Genomic DNA, 20,942 nt, shown 5'->3' with positions numbered 1-20,942 from the left:
TAAGGACAACTATGGACAACACTCAAGGAAAATCAAGATCTCTGTTTTGTCCAGGTTTTTGAACTGATCATCTGAATCTGCCCAATATGTTAGCAAAAAGTGTGTTCAATGATATACAAAATAACATAATTGTGAATGATAGTAGATCAAAGTATGAAAAATGTATTCTTAACACATCAAGAATGGTTGTGTGGTTTGAAACAAAATTGAAGAAAGTTTCATTTCCTTTAAAGCTGAGCCCAGATGATGATTTACTGCTGTGCTACTCATTACCATGGCGTAAACCAATGGTTGGAAGTCTTTCATTTAATGTTATGAAATGATCAAGTTATTACATAAATCCATAAAATCTTAATTATTAGAGCTGCTAAATGAATTAAATGTGAAGAGGAACCAAACAGAAGTGTAAAACAGGGTGCGATGGCAATTGGTCAAAAAAACTATATTTTTTGTTCCTGCAAAAGGAAAAAAGTCAGATAAACCAAAGGAGGTGATTCTGCTATTTTGATGCTAATATTTAAATTCCCAGCTCTTCTATGTTAAGCACACAAACTGCACTTAACCTATATATAATATAAAACTGTACCCCTTGTATAATTATACGGTATGTTTCACTTAATCTAAATTTTTTCCTTAAAATTGTAATGGACATTCAAAACAGTATCAGATATTTTAGAACATCCTTTATATCTCATTTATAAAAAAAACGTGTTTAAAAAAATTATGGATACCAATGCCAAATTTTGAGTGAAAAAAATTAAAATTAAATGGTAATAAATTAAATATCAAAATACAACAAATATTATTGTTATATGTATTTTGATAGCAGATTTTTTTAAACTAAATATATGCTTGGTTTTAGTTACAGCTAATAAGATGAACATACTCAATGTGTAATGCAAAAAAAATCCTTTTTTAATGACTAAAATACACCACTTTGAGTAAAACGTTCTAGGGCATACAAAATGTTTGGTAGAACTTGACATTCATTATAGCTCTGTGGAAATGCACGTCAGCTTTTCGTTTTCATATCATATAACCGACAGGTAATAAAAAAGATAAAAAGATAAATTTGTATTTCTTGGTTTGTTAATCAAAGTGAATTTAAGTTCAATGTTTTTAAATATAAAATAATAGACCTACAATACACAACAATGATTTTTTCGACAGATATTGCGAAACTACGGAAGCCCGTTGGTGCCACATAGGAAAAAATGTTTTATCTGGCGGCCGCCACATAATTTTCTGGCGGCCGCCACATAATTATCTAACAAAGTCTTCTATACATTCAACTCAACCAGTTTTTCAAAACCTTAAGCTCTGCAATTGATATTTTATGTCAAGTTTCAGAAATAATTAATAAAACTAATAAATTAGAGTGTATCCACAACTCCCTAAAAAGCTCCCATTAAAACATGCGCACGCATCAGGAAGCCAGGTTTTATCTGGCGGCCGCCAAATAATTATGTGGCAGCCGCCAGAAAATTATGTGGCGGCCACCAGATAATAAGTGGCGGCCGCCAAATAATTATCTGGCGGCCGCCAGATAAAATATTTTTCCTACGTGGCACCAACGGGCTTCCGTACGAAACACCTTTGTAAACTGTTAATAATTGTATGCACATTATTTTGGTTTTAGTATATTTCAGAAGTAGAAAAGAAAGTTGTAAACCATCTTGGGAAGTTTATTAAAGCTAGTAACAGGTATGCAAGTATTATCACTTTAGTATTGAAATATAGTTAGTGAAGGGGTTGAAGGGAAAGGTCTCTATTTAGATATAATTAGAAATGGTTTTTTATCCTTTCAAATTACAGTCTATTATGTCCAATAAGAAGAGGGCCTCATGTCACATGGAGATACGCATATTCGGGTGATAACCGTTTACAAGAAAGGGACTATGAAGAGATCGTGTTCGAAATGGACAGTAAATGGCAGAATATCAAGATCGCAAAATCAAGAGAATTCGGAAACGTTCTGCTTCTCGATGATGTAGTAAGTAAGTAAACAATGCAATGTTTATACAAAGAAAGTGGGAATCATACTTGACCAAAAGCGCATCACAGTCGCGAATTGCACTTTCAGAAACTTGTTTAAAATATTTCAGTTCATTACAGTTGTTAATTGTTTGGTATTGTTTTGTATTGAAAATTTGCTTTCAATGTTTTATAAGCGGTAAAAATATTACACACATTCAATATTTTTGTAGATATGTCAATAAATATGTATCGAGTTCATAATTGTATTTCATACATTGATCAACATTTCCATGAAATAATTATAATCAATAATTATTATTAATTATTATTATAATAACAATTACCCCGAAAATCAATACGGTTTAACGTTAATTAATTACGCATGCAAATGTGTTTACGTCATTTTAAGAATTGCTATACTTTAACAGTAACTTTCCTAGCAAAATAACTAAGTGTCGTGCCTCTCTTTCAGTGCTTGGTGAAAGTGACTTGGTTTACACAGAAACTCTACTCGGAATCGGAAGAAATGAATTCAAGGATAAAACCGTTCTGATATTGGGTGGTGGAGACGGCGGGGTCCTTCACGAGCTTCTCAAAATGTCACCCGCTTATGTTCTCATGGCGGAAGTAAGGTTTTTTATAATAATTTTACAATGTAATAAAGAAAGGTAACGCATAATTTACATGATAAACTTTATGAGATAAAATCCATAATTTTGAATGCAATGAAAATGTGAACGGCATTTAGCCAATTTTGTAGATAGACGAAGAAGTTATCAAAGCTTGCAGTAAACATATGAAACGTGTTTGTGGGAAAACTCTCGAAAAACTGGATGGCGCAAACTTTAAGGTATATGAAACTTCTTGAAACGCAAGAAGAAGTTCACAATATGACGGATACAAACCTCATGTCCTGTCTTTTTTTTGGGAGTTGATTTTAATCAACTCTCCTATGCAGTCACTCTGGCAAACCGAAACTGAAACAGTGTTTGGACCTAAGCACAAATCATCACCGCTGACAAGTCTTAGTTCTTAAATATATAATAGAAAAATTCGATGTAATGTATGCTGAAGCATTGTTTTTCAAGAAAACTTATCTATAAACACTTTGAAAATAGTCAAATTTTATATATTACGAACAATTAAGATATTTTTGTAGTCTCATGTATTCCTACGCCAGAGTTAATATAGTCTCGTTCAACCAGGCGCTCGGCTGTCTCCGTAAATCTGCGACAAGCAGAGAGGGGTCTCTCTTGCTTGTCGGATATTAACGGAGACAGCCGAGCGTTTAGTTAAACGAGACTAAAGTTCGATATCAATAGTGCTTGGATCCATACAATTTTTAGAATTGTTTCGACAACTAATACATACTAGTAGTTGAAATCTATCTTTAAATATTAAACAACATGATTCATATGGGGTTTCTCTAAATTCTTGTCTGAAAAGTCTAATTAAAATTTATATTATAAAAAAGTGCGTAATTTAAATACAGAATACATGTAGAAACTAATTGCCATGCAAGATAAGTTGATTTTAAAATAAATGATAATCGATAAAATCAACTCCCGTCAGTACTTCAGTGCTTTGATTATTTAAAGCGATACAATGTAGTTATAACGAAAGCGATGTGTCTCAAATACATACAGTGAAAAATGATGAGAAAAAAATAAACATACTGGAAACAAAATGAATGCATGTATTTTATAAAGCCAATCTACCTTGTTGCAAATTATTTTTTTCCGAGTGACGATTGTACTGGTCTTTCCTATAATTAATTTTTTAATTGTTTATTGATGCTGCTGCATCTGCTGTAAGTGGGTACCTGGGCGTGCGCATGTGTGTGCTGTGTGTTTTAACTAGAAGCGACAAGTTTGGTGAAAGATGAGTTCATACAAACTCACGGGTTTATTTTTATGGAATTTTTACTTATTATAGATAAAAATAGGTGATTGTGTGCTTGAGCTCAAGGAGGCCCTTAATACGGGAACAGCATATGATTACGTCATTAACGACCTCACGGAAGATATTGTGGACAGCGAAAAACACAGTGAGTAAAACCTGTAATTTATTAAGATTATTAAAAATATACATTGACATTGTACCAGTTTCAATTTAGAAATAACTGTGCGAATCTCAATAGACTAAATGTTGAAATTACAGCAGGTCATATTTAATTGTCATCTTTTATAATCACATCTGAAGACGTAAAGTTATTATAATAGTGATGGTATTTCTGTCTTTACCACAGGCACTTGCATTTATTCATTTTTCTTGTAATGAGAAAATATAATTATCTTCTACCCAATGATACCCTAATTAAAATTTGTTAAGTATGGGGTATATAATTCATTATACGAGAACACTAAATAACTGTAACGACAGGTGGCGTGATCAATCTTTTTTTGAGATGGAATAATTAAATTTGAAAAAAGCCGGTTTTCACCGGAGGGGACTATAGCTTTCCTCGGCGTCCGTCAGTCCGTCTGTCCGTTCGTCCGTCTTTCTGTCCGTCCGTCTGTCTGTCCCACTTCAGTTTTCCACACTTTTTTCTTTATGCGTTTGAGGAATAATATGAAATTTGCTGAACAGCTTCAAAATGTCAAACTACAGATCAAGTTTACACTTTTGTAGCGTCTGGTTGACATATTTTTGAGAAAATTAATTTTTTATATTGCAATTTTTTAATGTTCGGGTTCGATATTCTGCATAACAGTGCATTGTTTTCACAATTTCCACAAACCGGTAGGGGACGTGTATTGCTTATGCAATACTTTCAGAATGCTTGTTAGAATTGAAAATGCAAACTATTCTTCAATATTTTCAGGCTTTGAACATCAGTTTGAAACAAGTTCTAAGGTGTTAGAGCTTTCCATGAAGATTTTGAAAAGCGGTGGAAAATATTTAGCAAGGGTAAGATCTTTTAATAATGAACGTGACAACTAAGTAAACTTTAAATGCATAAAGATTTGTCCAAAGTAAATCATTATTTTTAATCGCATTATGATTGTTCATAGCCATCATATGAGCAGATTATTTTTAACTTAAGTTTTAATATTCCTATGTTTAATGTTTCAAAAGTTGAATTACTCTGACATCTATTATTTAAGTTAAAAAAGTTTGAAATCAGATTTTACACACAAAATACAATTTCCACTTATTTATAATGTGTAATGTATGTGTGTGTAGGTTTTTTTTTAATTAAAGTTCGATGAATTCATAATACAATACTCAAATAAATACAATTACAAACACTATATGTTTTCATAATGAATTTAGAAATAATATTAGTATCACTTTTTCTAACTTTTCTAATTCTAACATATATATATATATATATATATATATATATATATATATATATATATATATATATATATATATATATATATATATATATATATATATATCATATTCTACTACAGTTATTGCCGAGATCAAAGAGATGCCGCGGACATTATTCTCCAATATACCACGAACGTCATCAGTAAATTATCAGATCAGAAATACCTATTTGTCTCGCACTGACCATGAAAGTACAACCTTAAACCGTAAAAAGTTTTTAAACTATGTCAATTTCACATGTTAGTTCCAGTCAAACCCATGTGTATTGCCTCAAATGTTTATTTTTAAGAGATCAATGCGGCTGTTCCTAGGACCTCCCTAGCACATTTTCACTGCGTGTTTTTACATAAAATATATAACGTGTAGTACTAATAATCGTATTAAATTGCCCTTAAAATATTAGGAATATAACTCAAAGATATATTTTATAAATAAGTAAAGAGTGTTGAAAATTCAAAGAAAAAATCTGTCGTCTGCATGCGATTCCTTTGATCGATACACATGTAAACATTACTAACAAAACCATTGGGGTTACACGGAACAGCCGTCAAAATTACCTAAATAGGAGAAACGATCTGTAGAAATACTGGGCGGTTAGTAGAATAGAAATAAAGTTCTTGTTATCGTGAATGTTGCAGGATAACCTCCTCGGCCTCGAAATGTTGTTTGAAATATAAAAGCCTCGGCTAACGCCTCGGCTTTTATATTTCAAAACAACATTTCTCAACCTCGGAGGTTATTCTGCTACATTCACGAAAACTCGTACTTTATTTCTTAAATATCACGTTTCATCAAAATAATACAACATACTTTTTTATTTACATGTATCATATAATAAATAATCACTTGGTACTGAAGAACTATAATTCAAATTAGGATAACCTTGAATTTACATTGTAAACAAAGAAAATATAATAATTAAAAGAATAAAATCTCACATTTTTAAAATCGTGACTATAATTCTTTAATATGATTGACAATAATAATGGGAATGTAAGATATTGCCATCAGCTTCATTTGTTATCGGTGCAAAATATGCAGTTTTGATTATTTATATTCTACAAATATTGACTAGGGTTGGGGACAACATTGATTATATTAGCTCCCGAGGGACGAAACACTGCCCGACGCGAAGCGTAAAAATATTAACATACAGATGTTCTACCTGATTTTACTTCACAATAATTCGCAAATCCCTATATCCGTTATGATAGCAAAGCGTCGCATTGCGCGTCCGTTGTTTACTTGCCTTAACTGATTGTCTATTATGACGTCACCTTGTTTATGAGTCGCGAACAGTTATTTGTTATATAAAAAACAAACTAAAAATTTACGACTATAATTGAAAACAGATCGTCGTAATTTTCTCAGCAACAAACAATTCACGAATTCAATTTTGTGCAAAGTCCATTTCCAAAATATCCTCAGCTTCACACGGTCTTTGGTGATATTCCGCGGCCCATAAGAATATCAACATGTTCGTGCCTTGGCTGACTGTCTATTATGACGTCTCCTTGTTTGTAATATCATTTTTTTCTTTAAATGTTATTTTTAAGAGATTGATATTTTCAATTATATTGGATAAAATGTATACCCTTAAAGGTTACTATAAAAAGGCTTAGCAGCAACATTTCATGGTTAGTCTCTTGCAATGATTTTTAAAGATCATTGGAAATATGTCTTTAATAAATGAATAAGGAATCCTTTTCAGAAATATAATGAGGGATAAATTTGGTCGGGGCATGGCCAAATCATCACCTCATATATTCATAGAATGATTCCTTATTATTTATATTTATATGATTTTCAGCAATTGTACGATTAGGTATTAGAATATTGACACGTATATGTGATTTTGAATTTTTCAAACCCCGCTTGCGCGCCAAGAATACGTCATTTGAATTTATAGAACTATATATTTCTTAATCGATTCTTAGTGTTATCAAAGACAAAGACACTGAAAAATGTTGATATTACAACATATTGAATTCCGTTCTGCTTATATTATAATCCTATATCAATACAGGGGGACTGTCTTAGTGCCTATATGTTAATCCTATATCAATACAGGGAGACTGTCTAAGTGGTTATATGTTAATCCTATATCAATACAGGGGGACTGTCTAAGTGGTTATATGTTAATCCTATATCAATACAGGGGGACTGTCTAGGTGGTTATATGTTAATCCTATATCAATACAGGGAGACTGTCTAAGTGGTTATATGTTAATCCAATATCAATACACGGGGACTGTCTAAGTGGTTATATGTTAATCCAATATCAATACAGGGGGACTGTCTAAGTGGTTATATGTTAATCATATATCAATACAGGGAGACTGTCTAAGTGGTTATATGTTAATCCAATATCAATACAAGGGGACTGTCTAAGTGGTTATATGTTAATCCTATATCAATACAGGGAGACTGTCTAAGTGGTCATATGTTAATCCAATATCAATACAGGGAGACTGTCTAAGTGGTTATATGTTAATCCTATATCAATACACGGGGACTGTCTAAGTGGTTATATGTTAATCCTATATCAATACAGGGAGACTGTCTAAGTGGTTATATGTTAATCCAATATCAATACAGGGGGACTGTCTAAGTGGTTATATGTTAATCCAATATCAATACAGGGGGACTGTCTAAGTGGTTATATGTTAATCCTATATCAATACAGGGAGACTGTCTAAGTGGTTATATGTTAATCCAATATCAATACAGGGGGACTGTCTAAGTGGTTATATGTTAATCCTATATCAATACAGGGAGACTGTCTAAGTGGTTATATGTTAATCCAATATCAATACAGGGAGACTGTCTAAGTGGTTATATGTTAATCCAATATCAATACAGGGAGACTGTCTTAGTGGTTATATGTTAATCCTATATCAATACAGGGGTACTGTCTAAGTGGTTATATGTTAATCCAATATCAATACAGGGAGACTGTCTAAGTGGTTATATGTTAATCCTATATCAATACACGGAGACTGTCTAAGTGGTTATATGTTAATCCTATATCAATACAGGGAGACTGTCTAAGTGCAGAGTACGACATCGACCGATTTGAGGAGGATGTTAAAACCCTTGGCTATGACTTTACAAGGACTGATGTCCACGTTCCTTCCTTTCTGGAGACGTATCCTTCTATAGTTTAAGATAATATTTGCATAAAAACACATAAATTCACGTAAAACAATGTAAAGATTTTTTATATGATTTTTTATATGATGTAAACACGGAGTTCTACAGTTAATTTCATGCTACGTTTTTGCAATTTAAACAACGTAAGTGAAAAGTTCTGTATATGTTTTTTTTAATCAAATATTTAAAAAAAACACCATATAACAAGAAAAGAGTATTAGATCAGTAGGTATTGAAGAAAAATGCATTTGATCTTCTTTTTTGTTTGAAATGTCTTTGAAATATTATGAAAATCAATCAATAACTCTAGATTGTGTGAGGAAATGAAGTTTGGTGAAAATAACTAAAAATGCAAGTTTTAAGATGTTGCCCAAGGTTGATGCGTCTGAATTGACTAACGTCTTGAGTTTAACAATTATAACTATAGACTAAATTGAGTTCCTTACATAAACTTGAGATACTGCTTTTATGAAGTTCCAAAAAGATGATCTGAAGGAGGAGTCCATAATGTGATGTGAATGAATAACATTGCAGTAAAAATATATAAATATATCTATAATTCTAAAATAACAATTTTAAAATGTTTTTATTATTCTGAAATGTATCAAAATAAAGTATATATTCTGTTTGGGTTTTTTGGGGGTTTGTTAAATTTGAACGGTTTAGTTAATTTTTTTTCAAATCAGATGATACTCTCGAGATCAAAATCGTTAGTAAACAACAATTTTGATACTGAAATGTTTAATTGTACATATTTGACTTTCATATACAAGTTACAATGCATCTCATGTATAATCCACGTTTTTTTTGAGACCATGAATTCCACGAAAGTTAAATGTTACAACTTCCTTTACAATGCTTGTACATGTAAATATATTAACAGGTATGATATGGTACCCATGTATATGAAAAGAATAAGGAATTCTACATTATGATAACTAGATAATTGATACGCTGCCACTTTTTAGTAAATTTGTCTTCTAATCTTGAGATCGTTACAGTTACCTTATAAATAAAGACAAGTTACTCTGATATATAAAAATGAGCAGCTTCTTTGTTGCAGTGTACCAGTTTTCGTGTTCCTTTAGTGTCGGCACTTACAAAAGACTCTCTCTCTCTCTCTCTCTCTCTCTCTCTCTCTCTCATATGTATTTCTAAATAAAATAAGACAACATGGTTTATGTATAATCATTTGAGAATCATGTATAGGTAGATACTATGAAGGTGCAGAACCATCAATCAGTATCACTAAAATAATTCAATCAACCACTTCCGGTAGAGATGAAGGGGAATTTTTATAGCCTCCTCCCCCTCCATTTGTAGATTTCAACCCTCCATTGTTCACTAAGGTTGTTTTCGATAAATTTTCTACCCGAACGTCTAACTTGCTTGTACTTGCATGACCTAAATTTGTCCCATGCACTTTCACAGTTAGTTGCGATTTTCTTCTAGTCTTTAATCTCCAAATACTTTCTCTTCGCATAAAGTACTTTGTCACAAATAACGAGGACCGTCGTCGTTGTGATGTCACTGAATTTGCATCAAATATTTCTTCATCTGAATAATCTTTCACTGAAAATTGTATAAAAATAGAATTTAAAAGAAGAAATTGTTCATATGTAATGAGTGTGGTTGTTTGATTGATATATTTGGTGGCCAGATATCATTTAATTTGTAAAATACAAAGTTTTGAGAATACCTAATATGTCATGGAAAAGTATCCTATTCAATGAAATATTCGACACTTTGTCTGCTTTGATGATCATTTGATTTTGTGCATAGACTCATTTACGAAATCCGTGCATAACGATGTTTAGCAAATATTGATGAAAACACAATATATGCGAAATTGATATGTAACCAAATTTTATATTTGAGGAAAAAAATATCACAACTTGTTTTACTTACTGCAACTATTAGGAGACCTGAATCGACAAACGATGTAGGTCACAGCAATAAGAATGATTCCAACCGCAAACAGTCCCCCTAAGATACCCCAAAATCTGAAGAAAAAAATGATTCAATATTTAATGCAACTCATCATAAAAATTGATACAAAAAATAACATTTATGACAACTTATGATATTATAAAGAAAATGACATTTCATTCAACTAATAACATGAGCAAATTACTTTTGAGGATTCAACGTCGAATATAAGCAGCAACAAAAGTCGATATATCGATATTATATAAATCTATAAATTATTTATTCTAAATTTTGTACAATTTGAAAAGAATATATCAACCTAAATCTGAATCTGTCTATATGATATTCAATCCTGCTTATCTATAACGTTTTTGGATACACAAAAATGACGTTTGTTTGAAGATCTTTATTAGAGCACATTGTTTCCTGTAAAGGAAATGCCCAAAAACCAGTTTGAAAATTCAAAGAACCATTTCATTCAACACCACAATCCATTTTGTATTTCATCTTTATTTCTGAGAAAATATGCATGGAATTTGATCTTTTGAGCTTTTGTTCAACCATGATAATCCCTGAAGATAATTTTCACTATCACTATGAAACCTTTTTTGGAAGAGCAGACAAGTCTTTGATTATTGACATTTAAAAAAGCATGCAATAAAAATGTGTGGAATACAATGTTTTCCTCATTTCAAAGATACTTTAAACGTCATAAGATACTTGTCATTAAGATGAAATTATTACAGGGTAATTTTTTTGTGATCGGCTTCGGCCGATCACTATTGTGTCCATATGAGGCATCCGGCAAATGCTTCCACGTGCGCACACATTCCGCTTGCATAAGTAGTTCTTATAAAAACTCAAAGTTTGGTTTAGTATTTATATAGAATTTTACTCAGTTTTATTTCTATTCATTTACCTTAAGAGATGCAACATACATAAAATACAGTTCGACCTGTTAATTCAAGAATGCACATTTTGTCTCACGCGTAAGAATTTCGATCGAAAGGTTCATTCAGTAATGCAGTTGACCTCGATGAACTGACCTCGATCTATTGATGTTGCATAATAGTAGCTAAGAAGACGGCTTGATTTATAAACAAGGTTACGTTATAATGCAACCTCAATAGCAAGTTATGATGGCATTCAATGTTTTTCAGTTGCATTAAATTATCTTAATACAACTCTTTCTTTGTATATGTGTTAATGCTCTTTTAGAGCCATACTCAGTATTCTGAAGAAGATACGTTAACATTTAATAAATACGTTAAAAATATTAAACTAAACAAGGAGTTTACGAACGGCTTTCCCCAAATTTATTTTAAAATTAAATTTGTTGACGGTTTATAATGATGAAATTATGGTGTACAGATTCAAAATATTCTATATTTTTTAAAAATACAATACTTTTTAAATTATTTTACATCAAACTGATCATGTTGATTGCTTCTTCAGGCCCGAAGCATCGTTTTTGAGAGGGGGGGGGGGGCAGACTCATCCAAAAAATGTTGACAAGCAAAAAAAAAAAAAGGAATAATTTGATTTTCCCAAAATCTTCAAAATCCTAATCCGCTCCCAATAAAGTGGGGGGCCAACTCCATGATAATTCCAATTTTTATATATGAATTTTTAAAAAATTGTTGCTGTGAGAAAAAGTGTCCCCCCCCCCCCCCCCCCGATGCTACGTGCCTGTTCTTGCTATCAATACAACATTATTGCCGATCATTCCTTTAAAAGGAATACTTGTTTATGGCATTTTATGATTATCCGTCGGTAAGCAAATTTACAACATTCATTAAATTATCGTGACTACTGTTAATGAAAATATTTTTATATCTTAAAATTGATTTATATGTAATCCTAAATTCCTTATAAATTAAAATTTATTCAATCATAAAAACCTCAGTCATTTTAATGAATCTGGCTAATCTAGTAAACGCATTCACAGGAAAAATCAATTTACATTCAATGCTCAAAGCCTAAATTGAATACATAAAAATAAGGCCAATTCCCATATTAGGTTCCTTGAATCTCCGATAATTGTAAAAAAAGAAACAACATTTAAACCTAGGACTGGAAATGAATGGAGAAACGTTCCATCTACTGACAAATTGAAACATATATAATTCATTCGATCATCATCAATTCATAAATGGGTCTAATAACTACAAGCATCACTGAAAATGACAAAATGTAAGCTCGGTTAAAAGAAATTATAAAATAATGTTTTTGTCACGTTGTTGTTTTTTTCTGTTTTCGCTTATTTTTGTTTTTTAATAGTTTCTTTGTTTGATTGTTTTCGTGGTTGGTTGTCTTTTCAATTTTTCTCTTTTTTCATGTGATTTATGCATGCATTTTTTTGCTTCTCTGACTTTCAAATAGTCTGTAAAAATATCTTTTCTGTGTTTGTCATCACGGTTTTTCACTATAAATATTGCAATACTATATTAATATAAACATTGCTGTGGATTTTTAAAGTTTATCACTTTTACATCCGCAGATATATTGACTATCTCATCATATAAATTATTATAACGCGTCAATTCATTAGAAAAATCCAACGCATTTCTAAATTAACAAGCTTAAACTTTATTGTTAAATGCATGGTTTGCAATAGTTTTAAAAAATCAAAACTCATACGCCTTCCATTCTTTAAAGTGCAAAAAAAGACAAAAAAAAAATCAACAGTCGATCAATGATGGACTGTTCTTGTAATAAATGACGTCGAACATCATCAGATGCAGAAATATCCCGTCGGCAAAAAGTTCATCTATTAAGAAACTGATTTTATGCTGCTGACGCAGATGTTACTTAAAAGTGTGCTGCTGAACTAAAACTTTGCGGATATTTCATCGACTCTACGCTCCGCTGAAATTTTGCCATAGAATCAATTGATACTTGTTTCTATATAGTCAGTAACGACAAAAGTATACCAGGCTGGGGAGAACGTTTAAATGGTCCTTTATTATCAACATACAAACACTGACAAGGCTAGAATTATGACCGTTATCTTTTCAGGTGTATATATGAATTAAACTATCTCTAAGGATTTTTCGAAATAATATTTAAATCATTGGTTGAATCTTATAGCATGTATATTAATTCCGTATTTATAATTTGAATAATTGCCAATTTTTGGGTGTTGATTTTAATCAACTCTCCTATGCAGTTACTCAGCCAAACCGAAAGTGAAACAGTGTTTGGACCTAAGCACAAATCAACACCGCTGACAACATTTAGTTCTAATCAATAGATTCGATGTAATGAGTTCTTAAGCATTGTTTTTCAAGGAAATTAATTTATAGATACCTTGTAAATAGTCAGATTTTAAATGGTACGAACAATTTAGATATTTTTTAAAGTCGTACATTTTATGTATTCCTACGCCAGAGTTCAATATAGTCTCGTTCAACCAGACGCTCGGCTGTCTCCGTAAATCTCCGACAAGCAGAGAGTCTCTCTTGCTTGTCGGAGATTAACGGATACAGCTGAGCGTCTGGTTGAACGAGACTAGAGCTCAATTTTGCTTGGATCCATACAATTTCTCATTACTATCTCGATTACTGATACGCAGTTTTATGGACTTATTTTTTTAATATTACACAATATGATTGATATTGGATTTTCACAAATTTCCTGTAGGAGAATTCATATTATAAAAAATGTGCGTAATTCGAATACTTATAGGAATTTACTTGCCATTCATGCAAAATTACATATCGTTGATTTTAAAATAAATAATAATCGATAAAATCAACTCCTGTCAGTACTTCAGTACTTTGATTATCTTAGTGAATAATAATCTAATAAGAATACAAAAAGAAGGATTAGTTGAAGAACCTGGTTCATGGTGCTGATGTCGGCGTCCTTCATTTAGTTATAGTTTAGATCTTAGTTGTTGAAAAGTAATGCGATGATATTTCACATACGATTAAAGAATATGAAATGGAAACTGTCAAAATCATTCAGTCTTGTCTGAACTTAATAAAAATTGCAGGTGTACATTTTCGGATCGCGTTCTACATATGTACAAAATTTCAGACTAGTCCATTCAGTAGTGAAAATAAGGGGTAAATATTGCCTCCAAAGACAGACGAAGACAAACAACGGGATTTCAATATTCCCCTATACTTTATTTGCAAGGATATATAATAAGAAATTACCAACCAAAAAATACCAAAGCAAAAGGTTTTACGAATATGAAGTTGGTTGGTCACATGATTAAGTCCTAAGAAGACCCTGCTGCTTTGGTCCAATTGTATATCTTAGTGAAGTTTTGAAGCTTTCAACAAATCTCACAGTTGCAGTTTAGAAAGTTTAAAATCAATTCAATTTTTAATTCAATTCAGTTTATTCGCTCAAACCATGAAATGGTACATGAGGTCAATCATTATATACAGTTCAAAAGTCAGAGGTACATTTTATAAATGAATAGATAAGTTGTAGATAAATAGTAAATAAGCATAAATATACAATATATACAATGAAAATAGGAAAAAGTATAATAATGGAGGACAGACTATTATATCAGACTGTGTATTTTGATAATAAAATAACATTATTTTTTCAGGTTCGTAACATTAGAACAAGACATAAGTTCACAAAACTTAATAGTATTTGGCGCTGACCAGTATTTTTCATCAAGATATTTATGTCTAAATGTCAATAGCTCTTTACATTTAAGAATAAAATGGAATTCGTCAGCAATTAGACCTGAATTACACAGTTTACACTCTTTTGTTTAAAGGAGTATTGTACCATCTCCCAGTCTCCACTGGGAGATGGTGATCTGAGGTTCTAAATTTCATTAAAAATTTTCTGAGCTTATGTGGCAATATATTAAAGTAATTTTCATAACTAAAATTTTTTCTTAAAAATCTTGTAAATTTGCCCTTTTGACGAGTCATTAATTTCACTAGACCATTTTTGGATATATTGGTCTTGTAACTTTGGTTCAACAATTGTAGAAATCCACTTTACATTTACTATATTTTGTTCAGACCAAATATTTGAAAAACCACACTTATCTAAAATAATTTTAACACCTGCAATCCAAGAGTTTGACATATTTCTCCTTTGATATTGCAAGACCAAAAACTTATATAAAACAGATACAATTTTGCTTTCAGAGTTTGTAAATAACTTTGACCAGTAGGACATCATAAAAAAAGAATCAATAAAAGACAAATAATATATATGTTTGTAATATTAATGAAACTAATTAACCATTCCTTATTGGTAAATATCAATAAACCAATTAACCACACCTTATTTGTATTTAGTTGATTTTCATGCATCGCCAAATATGAACGCATAATATTGAAATAGTTCAAAAGTCTAGAAAAGAGAAAAATGAGTGTATCCAAGAAAACAGTTTGTAAGTGACTTACAATACTGGTAAATTATCCTCGCTTGCGGTGGAAGTGTTTGGACAAGTTGCTGTAGAACAGTAATTGACACCACTTCCGGTGCAGCAGTTACCTGCGCATGTCAGACTAATCAGGGTGCCATTGCTTGCCGTGTAGTTGCAGTTTGTCATTCTTCATCTATCTAGACAGATAATTATAACAAATATGTGATAATTATCTACTTGTAAGGATATATTGCAGTCTTTGGAAAATGACTACAAATGTAACTTATTTCAATATGAAACTTCGAACTACTTTTGAAGATCAAAGAATCAACGAATAAATTGCAGTGAACGAAATATGTGTGTTTAGAATGGTATTTGTAGTTATTATTTATACATAGCTCACGCAAGTTTTACAACAGGTATTGTCATAAAAAAATAAAGGACCCTTATTGTGGTGAGTGGTTGAGATTGAATTCATTTGTTAACACGATCCAAAAGAAATCGGGAAACGGTTGTTTTATTGCAAAAAAGAAATCAACGCGATAATTAAACAATAAATTATCCATTAACGAGGTAATGTTTTCGAACTCAGTCGACAACCTATCGTGATCGGGCGCCTGTTGTTATTAAGAGAGGCTTCGTTAACCAATTAAACCTTATCTATTTTTAACCACGTTTAATTGTTGGACGTCACAACGTAAAAGAATCTCGGCTAGCGGTTCATTTTAAGGCAGGAAACAGGGCAGTCACATATTCCAAACACACCCTGTGCTTTAACCAAAGTCAAGGAAGAGCGGTTTCTAAGAAAAACAGAGAAACTTGTCACATCCTGTTTCTTAGATTGATGTCAACAATACTGATTAATTATTCCACTTGCGATAAACGAAACGTCCCATAAAGACTTTTACAACACATCCCAAATCCTTTTGTACTCTTGCAGGTCTTACTCGCAAATATGATGCAAATTTTATTTTTAATCACATCGATATCACACTTAAAAAGAGAGAAATGAAATGTTTTGGGTTATTTATGAAAGAAAATACCGGGGTTTTTTTTAATATGAGCCCGATTTTAACTTAAATACATTAATTATAAATTGGCAATGAATTTTGAGAAAGTCGGAAATTTTTAAGAGCAAAGAGAGTGTTTCAACCAAATAATAAATTGTAATACAAGTTAGAGAAACTAGTACAGGATAAAAAAAGGTTAGGATTACATTATCGATTGTTTGAAATACTTTTCAAATTAATTCAAATTAAACTGGGGGTGTCACAATGCTCTTTCAGAGTTGCTCTATTGAGATTTTTTCATTGCATATTTACTTAATATCATATATTTTTCAAAATCTAGCAAATTGACGGGATATATATGGCATGAGTTGTATTCACGTGTCAGAGGGAAAGGAAATGTGTGACGTCTAGATAGATCCAAATACGTATTAGCAAAGCTCAACAACAATGAATATGAGATGAATAAAGCTTGTCTGAATCTAAATCATATATCTATCAATTATTGCAAATTCTCAACAATTAATCAATAAAATGCTTTTTTGGTGAAGCATGCGGGATGCGACATTGAAGAAAAAAAATACACAACCCGCGTTATCGAGTTTTGTATATAATTGTGAATAATCAAAGAAAGCATTTCATTGTTTAAATTGACATCTTTCTTTTAAATTGATTGTAAACAAATAAGTTAAATAAACAGAATTAGTGTCATTAGCACGTTAAATAAAACCGTCTGTTGGAATCTGAGTCTGATATCACCATGATTAGTTCGTGCAGTCCGTGATTTTTTCTAAAGTTTCAACCAATCGATATACGGGGCGTGTAGATGTCAGTCCTGTCAGGTTTTACAGAACTATGAATTACTGTAAACGTTTGCATTTGGCTGTGTATTCTATTTAGCGTTTTTGGCGGAAAACGGCGTGCGCTAAATTAAGTACATCGCCAAATGTAAAATAATATTGCATATATAAGTAGATAAATAGATACGTTCAAAAATACGCTAAATCAAATCCACGCTAACTTGTTGACAAATTATTTTTCCGCTAAATATCGTGCACGCTAAATATATTACGTTTACAGTACATTCAGTTTTCAATATTTATGTTAATCATATACAAAACAACATTTTTAGCACGTGCGTGCAAATGTATATGTAAATGACAATGGGTCCAGTCTTTCCAAACACAAAGAAAAAAAAATCAAAAATCAATCGGAAGACGAGTCAGTTCAAAAAGACTGCTTCCTGGAGCGTGGAAATTTGGCGCCATCCAGTAACCATTTCAAAGACCGCCTAAACCTGATTCTTATCACTTATTTTCTGTGAAAATGAATGAATAAGTGATGCTGTTATTCCAAAAGGGTTATCGTTTGAATCACAATAAGGAAACTATTAGGTATAATGACATTGAGATTTTTCAGATTCATGAAGCAATAGCCCTTTTTCAGAAACCCGTTTTCATAAAAACTCGGTTAAAAACCGTATCACAGTAATGGAATCAATATCAAAATATGAATAACATTGGTTACAAATACACTGTATACGCAAAGGCAAAGGGTAAAACAGTTGATATATTAATAAAAAAATCAATAATTTGTGTATGTATGAATGTGAAAAATGTAATTACAAAAAATTGCAAATAAAAAAAAAAAAAAAAAAAAAATCAATAAGGTTAAAGATAAGTCTTGATTGGATTTTATCTTTATTTATATAGATGCATATTTATGCAAAGGTCAGTGGGGTCAGAAACAAATTAAAAGTGTGTGTGGGTGGGGGGGGGGCTAGACTAATCAGAGATCTTAAAAAGCAAAAAATAAATAGGGTTTTTGGTCATGGTTATGTATGACTTTGCAATGTGTGTGTGTTGGGGGGGGGGGGGGGGGGCTAAGTTCCACTACCCCCCCCCCCCCTCCCGGGTCAGACGCCTTTGCAAGTCAAATATATGAATTTAAAACCACTTTTCTATTCGTTTAAATTCAAAATTTAAAAAATTGTCATTCCGATACGAGATTGTGAATTCAACTTAAGGTCAGACGACACGTTCCTTAATTTTATATAACTTTTTCCAGGAATTTGTTAATTGTTTACTACTACTTTGATATAAGCTTTCTTGCAAAAAATTAGGATACCTTACCAGACATATCTGCAAAATACTAGCGTATGCAATTTCCTAATATATAATCTTGTTGAAAATACACTGGTCAGTGGAATTGCTGATATAAAAATAAATAAATTATACAACACAGCAAAATTCACTATATTAGAACTCGATCTCGGCCGGGCTTTATACTCACGACCTCTAGAATCTACGCTCCTGCAGTGAACGGCCACGGCTCAAACCACTCGGCCACGGGATACATCCATTTATCAGTAAATTTTAATCAATTCGAAAATAATTTTAAAATAATATTTTTTGGAAGTCTTTTTTGCGAGGAGATACAAAAAAGATGCTCGAGGAACGTGTCGTCTGACCTCTGACCTTTAATTCACTCTAAATAACTACCAAATATACATCGCATGTACTTGTTAATGGGATGTGAAAGACTATATTTCATAAAACAATTTTACCTTTCTACATGACATGTTTCATCTCTAGATGGGCGTGATTCAATTTTTACTCAGCAAAGACCTAGCTGTGCGAGATTGAGCAGCATGAGAAAACATAAAATTGTATAACAATATCACAGCATTTCATGCCCGAAATAAAATACTGTATACAGCGGTTGAAGCTTGGCCTTAACACTAGCTTGCACACAAGCATGCATTTCTATAAAATCAACATCCAGGAAATCTGGTCATATGGTACGTCTTAATTCAGGTATGAAAATTAAAATTGCCTATATGAACAATGTTACTGATATATTTGTTCACCTGAAGACGGTTGGTTTAAAATTCAAAAAGTGCATTTTGTATATTAGCGGCGTGAATTAACGAAAACCTTTATAACCGTGATCTTTTTCTTGAACTTCCACTGAGGTAAATAAAATTTGTTGATTTTTATCTTCAAAGCATCAACCTTTTACCAATACGAAATATTTCCCTAGAAATACAAAGCAGCTTATCGTTCACAAAATTGGAGGAAATATTGATATTTCAAATATGAAAAGAAACACCTTTAATTATATATGTTTGGTTGCCGCTCGACCATTTTCAAAAGGGTATTTCTTCAAACGAAAATAATTATTACATATATATAACTGTATACTTCCAAAGGAAAGTTAAAATACTATATTTTATTTATTTATAAAGTATTTGACCCTTTTTCAACTCTCATTTTGGCAAACCGCTGAATAATATTATTTCAGATTCTTGTGTATTTTTTTTTATCAAATAAAGAATCCATGCAAAATGCAACGAAATCTTTTCTATGAACACCTCAACGTTTTATCAATTCTAAACAACAATCTTAAACAGATACTTTAAAAATGCTAAATATATAAGTAACAATTAAAATTGCATTACCTTATTTTCCTCAGCATCGCACAAATCTCCGACAGCGTTCATAGCGTTAAGAGAAATAAAGGCATGGTTTTGTGTTTCCCATCAATAGAGATCGCCGAAAGCTCCATTGTAGATGGGTTGACAAATTTCAATTATACTGCTGTGATAGCAATAAGATCACAGAAAGACTCTCAAAAGATATATATTGATATCCATTAGGATCAATGTAAATAGATGGTTGGGTGCGTGTTACCAAGTCTTTAAAACAAGCACCTGATCGAAACGGATCAATACCTACTCACTAAAGTGTTTCTGCGGGACAGCTCGCTAAATGACCTTGCTCAGTTTTTTGTCTGTCCGGGGATGTTTGTCGAGTAATTGACGTAATATTCATCAAGACATGTTTTCATTTCCAAGAAATGCTCTAATTAAAAGTTAATTATTTTTCGATGAAAAAAGCTGTATTGCAAATTTTCTGCAGAAAAGCACTAGCTGAATGGGAAATGGCCAGCTGAGAAAAGGCATGTTCTTTTACATTTTTAATCAAATCATCGACGATGTGCCACTTTTGCGTGGCCCAAGATGAGTTTTGCTTTAAAAACTATGTGTGCTTTGCTTTCTTCTAAAATTCATTGATTTTTCAAAACAAATATTTTAACTATACCCTTTAGAGCATAAATTGGTTATTAATTAACATCAAACAATTATTAATCAATTTTATCAATTATTTTGACATGCAAGT

General features: G+C 31.7%; 2 protein-coding genes across 7 annotated transcripts in view; one reads left to right on the top strand and one right to left on the bottom strand.

Annotated features, from left to right (window-relative positions):
- Positions 1 to 9,069, top strand: part of LOC128159109 (spermine synthase-like) — a 50,423-nt gene extending 41,354 nt beyond the window's left edge. For all 6 annotated transcript variants that reach the window (XM_052822162.1, XM_052822163.1, XM_052822159.1 and 3 more), the window contains exons 5-12: positions 1,640 to 1,704; positions 1,816 to 1,997; positions 2,450 to 2,604; positions 2,738 to 2,827; positions 3,913 to 4,024; positions 4,802 to 4,887; positions 8,358 to 8,467; positions 8,930 to 9,069. In XM_052822162.1, coding sequence (XP_052678122.1) covers positions 1,640 to 1,704; positions 1,816 to 1,997; positions 2,450 to 2,604; positions 2,738 to 2,827; positions 3,913 to 4,024; positions 4,802 to 4,887; positions 8,358 to 8,467; positions 8,930 to 8,960 — 831 coding nt within the window. In that variant the 3' untranslated portion in view covers positions 8,961 to 9,069. The remainder of the gene's footprint in view (positions 1 to 1,639; positions 1,705 to 1,815; positions 1,998 to 2,449; positions 2,605 to 2,737; positions 2,828 to 3,912; positions 4,025 to 4,801; positions 4,888 to 8,357; positions 8,468 to 8,929) is intronic.
- Positions 9,070 to 9,730: 661 nt separating this feature from the next.
- Positions 9,731 to 20,395, bottom strand: LOC128159115 (uncharacterized). The gene is made up of 4 exons (XM_052822169.1): positions 20,222 to 20,395; positions 15,792 to 15,951; positions 10,381 to 10,475; positions 9,731 to 10,044 (listed from the first exon to the last, which is right to left on the bottom strand). Exons 2-4 carry the CDS (start codon positions 15,938 to 15,940, stop codon positions 9,731 to 9,733), a joined length of 558 nt encoding a protein of 185 aa, XP_052678129.1. The 5' UTR covers positions 15,941 to 15,951; positions 20,222 to 20,395.
- Between the last annotated feature and the right edge of the window lie 547 nt (positions 20,396 to 20,942).

This window comes from Crassostrea angulata, chromosome 8, assembly GCF_025612915.1.
Source record: "Crassostrea angulata isolate pt1a10 chromosome 8, ASM2561291v2, whole genome shotgun sequence".
NCBI classification, from domain to species: domain Eukaryota; kingdom Metazoa; phylum Mollusca; class Bivalvia; order Ostreida; family Ostreidae; genus Magallana; species Magallana angulata.
This window is presented reverse-complemented; position numbering and strand designations above follow the sequence as displayed.